Consider the following 8102-nt stretch of genomic DNA (forward strand, 5'->3'; position numbering starts at 1 on the left):
AAGTGGTCCCTATTTTTCTACTTGCATTTTTTACATACTTTCGAACTGCTAGGTTGGCGGAAGCTGAGACAAATAAACGGGAGCTCACTCCGTTAGGCGGCACTAGGGATTCGAACCGCTGAACTGCCAACCTTCTGATCGACAAGCTCAGTGTCTTAGCCACTGAGCCACCACATCTCTTGGGTATTCTATCTTCAGTTAAATGGCAGAATGATGATCAGATACGAGATCATTTAAATGCTTTGTTTCCCTGAAAAGTTACACTTAGCGACCTGATCTGTGCCCTTTGTCTGCTGCTCTCCAGTAGCCCATTCCCACCCCCATCCCCACCCCCATTTCTGACCCTATTACCATTGTTTTACCACCAATATATGTATATATGTATATTGTTTCATACAGAGTAACTGGGAAAGTGTTGGGAGAGGCAAAGAGCGATGAAAGATGGAAAATTTCTTCAGGCATATATGTGTGTGGACGTGGAAGTGAATCTCCACGTTCCTACCTTGCATTGTTTAAATTTCAAATATTTTCCCAAAGTCGCTGAGCAAATTGTGTACGCACTCGAACTGAAAATGAAGAACTGAAAAGCAAAAATCATAAAAATGAGCTAAGTTTTAAGAAGGGATTGAAAGTCAAAGTATCCTATGGAGATATCTATATATCTATAAAGAACAGCCAGTTTTTTTTTTAAAAAAAGTATTTGAATCCTCCAGCAAGATTTTAGGGCGCTGCGCGTGAGGAGAGCCAAGAAGTCACGTACAGAGAGCTAAAAGCATTGCCGTGTTCAATTAATCCATCTTGCAGTAGGCCAAGGCTACCTTCTCTTTTCCAGAACTGCAGGAAAACAAGGTAGTTCACAATGACGTTTTGAAAGCTCAAATGACCATTTTTCTTCCAACTGCACCATGTCACCATCGATCTTGACATCAAGTTTTAAAATGTACAAAGAATTCCGTTTCACAGTTTTGAAGCCTGGTAGTGAGTGACAACTAGCGAGTATTAAAAAAAAAAATTGACATGCTACGTTGCTTGTTGTTGGTTGGTTGGTTGGTTTGTTTGTTTGTTTTAAATTTAGGCTGTTCTGAATAAGGATTTTTACTCTGTCCTCACCTCTGTCTGTTGAACTCAGGTGTTTGCCTTGTCAACCCATCCCTATGGCTGCCGGGTCATTCAGAGGATCCTTGAACACTGTCTACCTGAACAGACACTCCCTATCCTGGAAGAGCTTCATCAACACACAGATCAGCTTGTGCAGGTAATCTGTCAAATCATAAGGGAAATTGCACAGACGTCTGGAATTAGGATGTTCTCCAGATAGGTGATCGGCTTTCAAAATACTTGGATGCATGACCATAGCAGGTCTGTAAAGCAAAGGAAAGCTGAAACAAGATCATGAGTGCAGTTGTGATTTCACTTACTTAGTTGTTGATCCCAATTGTGATAGCTAAACAAGGACCAAATGCATAGCAGAGTTTCTCGACTGTGGACACTTTTAAGATGTGTGGATTTCAACTTCCAGGATTTCCCCAGCCAGCATAGCATGGCTGTTGAAGAATTCTCTGAATTGTAGCACAGGCACCTTCAAGTAGCCAAGTCTGAGAAACATTGAATTATACTATTAAAGGTGTTAGGCTAGCAGTAGGAAACATAGCAACTGGGTATCCTATTCAACCTACCAATCTACCTTTTGTGCTTTTGTGGGGGAAAATAGGCACAAGCATTGCATACATTATGCTAAGTTCCTGAATGAAAGGTGGGTCACCCATTTGACACAGAAAGAATTCGATGAGAAGGCAATAGTTTTGGTATTCCATTTCAGAAGTGAAAATTGTAATTAGTTGATTTGATTACAGCCCAGCTTATTACACAGTACTGGGTAATTACAATTGTGTTTTAAGGATGTTTAACATAAAAAGGGATTTAAGACTTAATCTCATGTTGTCTTCCCCAAACAGGATCAATATGGGAACTATGTTATCCAACATGTACTTGAACATGGGCGACCTGAAGATAAAAGCAAGATAGTGGCAGAAATTAGAGGCAACGTGCTTGTACTGAGTCAGCACAAATTTGCCAGGTATCATCATCATTCCTTTCTGTCTTATTTCTAAACAATTAGCTGTAGGGGGGGGAAAAAACTGAAGTGGGAAAAGATTCTGTCCTTCATATATGGAAAGAAAAGCTACAGCTTCAAAATAAAGCTTCAGAATTCCTCGTAATGATGAAACATTTATTAGTGTTGCTCCCATCCCGCAAATGTATTTGCAGATCTCTTTATTGGGCAGAGTTACATAAAGCAGAATGTGGCATTAGGAAGTAGCGGGAGAAGCTAAATGGTACTGGAATCATGAATTCTGCATGAGCAGAGTTCAAATGCAGTCATGGAACAGACCAAGGTGAAAGATGAGGTTATCACTTGGTGTTGTGTTGCTTAGTTTCATCCAGTACCATCCTCGTATGGAACATAATTCAAATATGTGGGAGTCAAGAATGCTTGCACCAACACCTCCCCCCAAAATATTATCTAATTCCAGCTGGGGGCAGCTTCTGTGTACTGTTACGTAGATACTAGAGAAGGATGAAATTGTTACTCCTTCGGGAACTAAGAATATCTAAGCAATTTTGCTGTTGGTACGAAGCAGTGGGCAGTATGTATTTAGAACCACAATCTTCATTCTCATCCAACCAACTATTTTATATTTGTCAGTTCAGGATACCTTTTAATGGTACCCTGTTTTCCCCAAAATAAGACCTCCCCAAATAATAAGCCCAATCAGGCTTTTGAGCGCATGCGTATTTTAAGCCGTCCCCCGAAAATAAGCCCTCCCCCAAAATATTGCAACACAGCAGCAGCCATGAGGTGACCATGCTCGCTGCCTCCTGCACCTCATAAATAATAAATAATAAGACCCTCCCGAAAATAATCCCAAGTGCTTATTTCGGGAGGGAGGGTGTCAAAAGAAAATAAGTCCCTGTCTTATTTTCGGGGAAACGCGGTAGATGAAGAAGTTGGAGATGGGGACATGCTATATTGTAAAGCAGTTGTTTTTGAGATGAATGCCGATAGTATCTCTGCATTATTTCTAGTTGCTCTTGATATCAGCCAGCCAACATTAGCAAACGTATTTTAAATCTTGTTCATGGGGGACACTGCCTCTCAGTCTCAGGCTAAAGCTCAGTCCTGACCATTTATTTCGATTTCCCAGTTTGCGTTCTTGTGTAACAAGGGGAAAACAGTTAACACGTTTCATGACTCTTTCCTCTGGATGTGCGTATCCACCCTCGAGAGATGCGTGAAACGCTTTGCAAAATCCATTGATACGGGTGCCCGTTGGGATGCCAGCAGATAACCAGTGCCTTTCCTGTCTCGCTATACAGCAACGTCGTGGAGAAATGTGTCACGCACGCCTCCCGCACAGAACGAGCCATGCTGATTGACGAGGTGTGTACTATGAACGACGGCCCTCACAGTGCCTTATACACCATGATGAAAGATCAGTATGCCAATTACGTGGTACAGAAAATGATTGATGTGGCAGAGCCAGCCCAAAGGAAGATTGTGATGCACAAGGTGAGTCGATGGCCTGGATTTGGTTGGAATACGGTCAGGGCAAAAGCCACGGAAAGCCATTTCTTGGAGGTACGACCCAAGAACCTGAAAGATGCCAGTACCCATCCCCGTCCCCCCCACTTCAGAGTTGCTTATAAGACAACAGAAGCTGTGTCAAAGCTATCTCTGTTTTTTTGTTATAGGATAGCATCTTGAGTGATGGGGTTTAAACCAGGGGTGTCCAAACTTGGGGACTTTAAGACTTGGCTGGGGAATTCTGGGAGTTGAAGTCCACAAGTCTTAAAAGTTCCCAAGTTTGGACACCCCTGGTTTAAATGAATCACATGTGCTGGCTTTGCATTACTCAGTTTATATTACTGAATAATCACGAAGAGGGATCAGAATGCAAATGCATGTCGCGTAATGCGGGGTCCCCAACCCCTGGGGGAATGCTGCCCATTCGGAACAGGACCACACAAGCAGCGGGTGAGCGCGCATGCACACAGCTCCACTTGTGTGAGCGTGCACACCTGCCACTCACATGCAACTATTCTTCCACCCCCCACCCCAGCCAAGCCAGAAAGGTTTGGGAATGCTATTTTAATGTACAACCCAGGATGATGATTACCAAAAGATTTGATGTCACGTGTACATTAAAACGCATTATTTGGGAGGATCCCAAATCTTTACAGGGATTGGAAGAACATGGGAAAATTTCAGAAGAAATCATACAAATTTTATTTATTTATTTATTTTATTTTATTTTATTTATTATTCGTATTTATAGACCGCCCCTTCTCCCGAAAGGGACTCGGGGCGGTGTACAGTCACTAAAATGCGTTATAAAATACATACATAAAACAGTTAAATAATTAAATACGTAGGTGGAGGAGGTTGCAAGACTGTATATAGAATAATAAATATAGTACATTAAAAGCTTATTAAAACCCCAAACCCAATTAAAATGAATAAATCCCCGGGAGGTAAAACTAAGAAAGTGCCAGGCCAGCTGATTGAAATAGGTGAGTCTTTAACTTTTGCCGGAAGGAACGGAGGTCGGTGGTAGTTCAAATGTCTGGGGGGAGGTCATTCCAGAGGGTTGGGCCCATCACAGAGAAGGATCTACTCCTAGGTGTCGCCCGCTGGCATTGCCTAGCAGACGGCACCAGGAGGAGCCCCTCCCTGTGTGAGTGGATAGGTCGCAGGGACGTGTGTGGTAGGATGCGATCCTGCAGATACCTAGGTCCTATGCCATGGAGCGCTTTAAAGATGGTAATCAGTACCTTGAAACGCACCCGAAAGGCCACAGGTAGCCAGTGCAGCTCGCGCAGGAGAGGTGTTACGTGGGAGTAACGAGTACTTCCCATAATAACCCGCGCGGCTGCGTTCTGAACTAGCTGCAGTCTCCGGACGCGTCCCAAGGGAAGCCCCATGTAGAGAGCATTGCAGTAGTCCAGGCGAGACGTCACCAGCGCATGAGTGACCGTGCGCAGGGCACTCCGGTCCGAAACCAAGTTTCCAAGGTTATATCCTCTCCAATTTGGCTTAGTTCCGTTGGTCTCTGAATTCACCCTTAGAACAGATCATAGCACTATATCTGTATGAAGGCAGAAACGGCTGCTGCCATTCATTGCCTAGTTCAAAGTTTGCATTAGCCGTGGTGGCGCAGTGGTTAGAGTGCAGTACTGCAGGCTACTTCTGCCGACTGCCAGCAGTTTGGCAGTTCGAATCTCACCAGGCTCCAGGTTGACTCAGCCTTCCATTCTTGCAAGGTGGGTAAAATGAGGACCCAGATTGTTGGGGGCAATAGGCTGACTCTGTAAACTGCTTAGAGAGGACTATAAAGTGGAGCGGTGTATAAGTCTTAAGTGCCATTGCTATTAAATCCACTACGTGGCTGCTTAACTTGCCTCCTGTCAGGCTGTTTATTTCAAGACCACTTGTGTAATCCAGGATGGTACCCAGACCTGAAGTTTCACCATCCTATGTAATTCAGGAGTCATAGTGTACTTGTCTGAGTGTACTTGGTGAACCACTTGTGCTTAAATTCCTCTACCCTCATCCCCTAGATCCGACCTCACATTGCCACTCTCCGCAAGTACACGTACGGGAAACACATCTTGGCCAAGCTGGAGAAGTATTACATGAAGAACGGGGTTGACCTTGGGCCCATTTGTGGACCACCCAACGGCATCATCTGAAACATTGAGCTGCAGAAGAGAATTTGTGACCATAGTACCTGGAATTCACAACCAGCAACCTGTCAAGCTCTAATATATAACTTTGAAGAATATTCACGGTTGCTCAACATATAGATTTTACGAGAACGACAAAATAAAACTAGTCAACAAATTTAAACAGAAAAAAGCTGGGAGGGGAGGGGGAAAAAAAACCCTTTGTAAATTTCTTTAATTTTATCCTGCATAACATGTACTAATTATTTTTTTAAATTGCCCTGCTGTTTCAGTGGTGTATAGAATTCTTGTACATAGGCAACAAATGTACATGGAAAGCCACATTTTTGTTCACTGATGTAACTATTTCAAATATGGAAACTTTCAAAGTGGCTAATATGAAATTTAAAACAAAAAACCTGTTTTTAACTCCTCTACCTTACAGGAGAGCTTTTTGGAAACAACTGTTTTGTTCTCTTTTAAGTCCACTCCCAAGGAGCAGTTTTAGTTAAATTGCGCAGATCTGCATTTAACACTGTTTATAAATTTAAAAAAAAAATCAGTTTGCTAAAGCTTCAAATTTAAGGTAAGTTTTTAAGTTTCACAGACTTTTAAAAAAATTCCTTTTTCATAGTACAAAGTGCTAAAGAATTGAGCTTAGCAGTCAACTTTTGGGGAAAAACATGCACACCAAGAGTTTTTTTTAAAATAGCTGGTTGGTGTGAGGTTACTCCCTACTACAGTTCTTCTGTTAACACAGAGGCAATTTTTTTTAATTATTTAGCATGTAGAAGAAAAAAAATCCAATTCAACTTTGGTCTTGCTTCTATAAATATATAGTGTATACTTGGTGTAGACTTTGCATATATACAAAATTTGTAGTATTTTCTTGTTTTGATGTCTAATCTGTATCTATAATGTACCCTAGTAGTGGAACATACTTTTGATTGTACAATTGTACATTTGTAAACCTCTGTAATGTAAATGTGGAGAAGTTTGAAATCAACATAAACCCATTTTTGGTAAGAAAATAAATTAGCAAAACCTGTGCATTTCAGTGTATATTCACCCCTTTTATGGTCGTAGCATATAGTGTTGTATATTGTAAATTGTAATTTCAACCAGAAGTAAATTTTTTTTCTTTGGAAGGAAATGTTCTCTTTATACAGCCTGGTTAATGTTTAAAAGAAAAAAATGCTTGGTTTTTTTTAATTATTATTTGTCACCTAGTCAAGAGAGTAGCAATCCTTTCTAAATGTTACACGCAAACAAACGATTCAGTTAAAAAATAGTGTTTATTTGACTCTTTGAAAAAGAAAAGCAATGTTTTATTTTGTGGCAGTAAAAAAAAAAGAAAAGACACAGCCCTTATTCCTTTTCGATCAGAGTCCCTCTTTCACCTTGTAAAGTGTGAAATCACTTTGCCTTTTTGTACAGAAGATAAACTGTATTTTGCATTTTGTCTACTTGTAAGTGAATGTAACATACTGTCAATTTTCCTTGTTTGAATATAGAATTGTAACACTACACGGTGTACATTTACAGAGCCTTGTGTATATTTCCAATGAACCTTTTTGCGAGCACACTTGTAACCATATGTGTATAATTAACAAACCTGTGTATGCTTATGCCTGGGCAACTATTTTTTGTAACTCTTGTGTAGATTGTCTCTAAACAATGTGTGATCTTTATTTTGAAAAATACAGAACTTTGGAATCTGGATTTGTGTTTCGTTTGAGTATTTTCAATATAGTGCACCAGGACAAAATATTCTAACTGACTGACTGACTCTTTTTTTTCTCCTGATTTCACAATGTGCTTATGAAGAAATTAAATTTGCAGGTTCTTTCTTTCTTTCTTTGTCAAACATGTACAAGATAACAAGTATAGGTAAGAACATGAACATGAACGAAGGAAGTAAATACAGAAATGTGGACATTTATAAAGGATATTCTGTCTCAAAATAATGCAGAATATGGATTAATGTCAAACATGAGTCCATCCACTGTATTTATATGTTGGCTTCATCCCTAAGCATTCAAAGAAGTTTCGTATTGACTTTTAAGTCGATAGAGGAGTATTTAAAAGAAAATGGATGAGGGAAAGTACTCAGAGGCAGGTAAATTTCTCGTGATTGCATGATGGTTACATAATGAATGGCAAATTTTGGGTGGTTTTTTTTTTCCCCATGATCATTTTAGGAAGAAAAGACCAAGATGATATGCTTGGTTTAAACTTCAATTAAATCACCAGTCTTAGTTCCAGTGAGAGATAACAGTATTATCTTGTTTCTTATAGTGATAGGTTCCTTTAATTAACCAAATATATCTCCTAAGATATATATCTCTTATATTACCTCATAATATATCTCTTACAAG

The 8102-nt window shown here is 40.2% G+C and overlaps 1 protein-coding gene across 8 annotated transcripts in view; it reads left to right on the top strand.

The window, feature by feature from the left end:
- The window catches only part of PUM1 (pumilio RNA binding family member 1), a 54497-nt gene extending 47053 nt beyond the window's left edge, over window positions 1-7444 (top strand). For all 8 annotated transcript variants that reach the window (XM_081962593.1, XM_081962594.1, XM_081962597.1 and 5 more), the window contains 4 exons: window positions 1130-1255; window positions 1956-2077; window positions 3379-3571; window positions 5620-7444. In XM_081962593.1, coding sequence (XP_081818719.1) covers window positions 1130-1255; window positions 1956-2077; window positions 3379-3571; window positions 5620-5751 — 573 coding nt within the window. In that variant the 3' untranslated portion in view covers window positions 5752-7444. The remainder of the gene's footprint in view (window positions 1-1129; window positions 1256-1955; window positions 2078-3378; window positions 3572-5619) is intronic.
- Window positions 7445-8102: the final 658 nt, after the last annotated feature.

The sequence above is a fragment of the Natrix helvetica genome, assembly GCF_964273705.1.
Source record: "Natrix helvetica genome assembly, chromosome: 9".
Taxonomy (NCBI): domain Eukaryota; kingdom Metazoa; phylum Chordata; class Lepidosauria; order Squamata; family Natricidae; genus Natrix; species Natrix helvetica.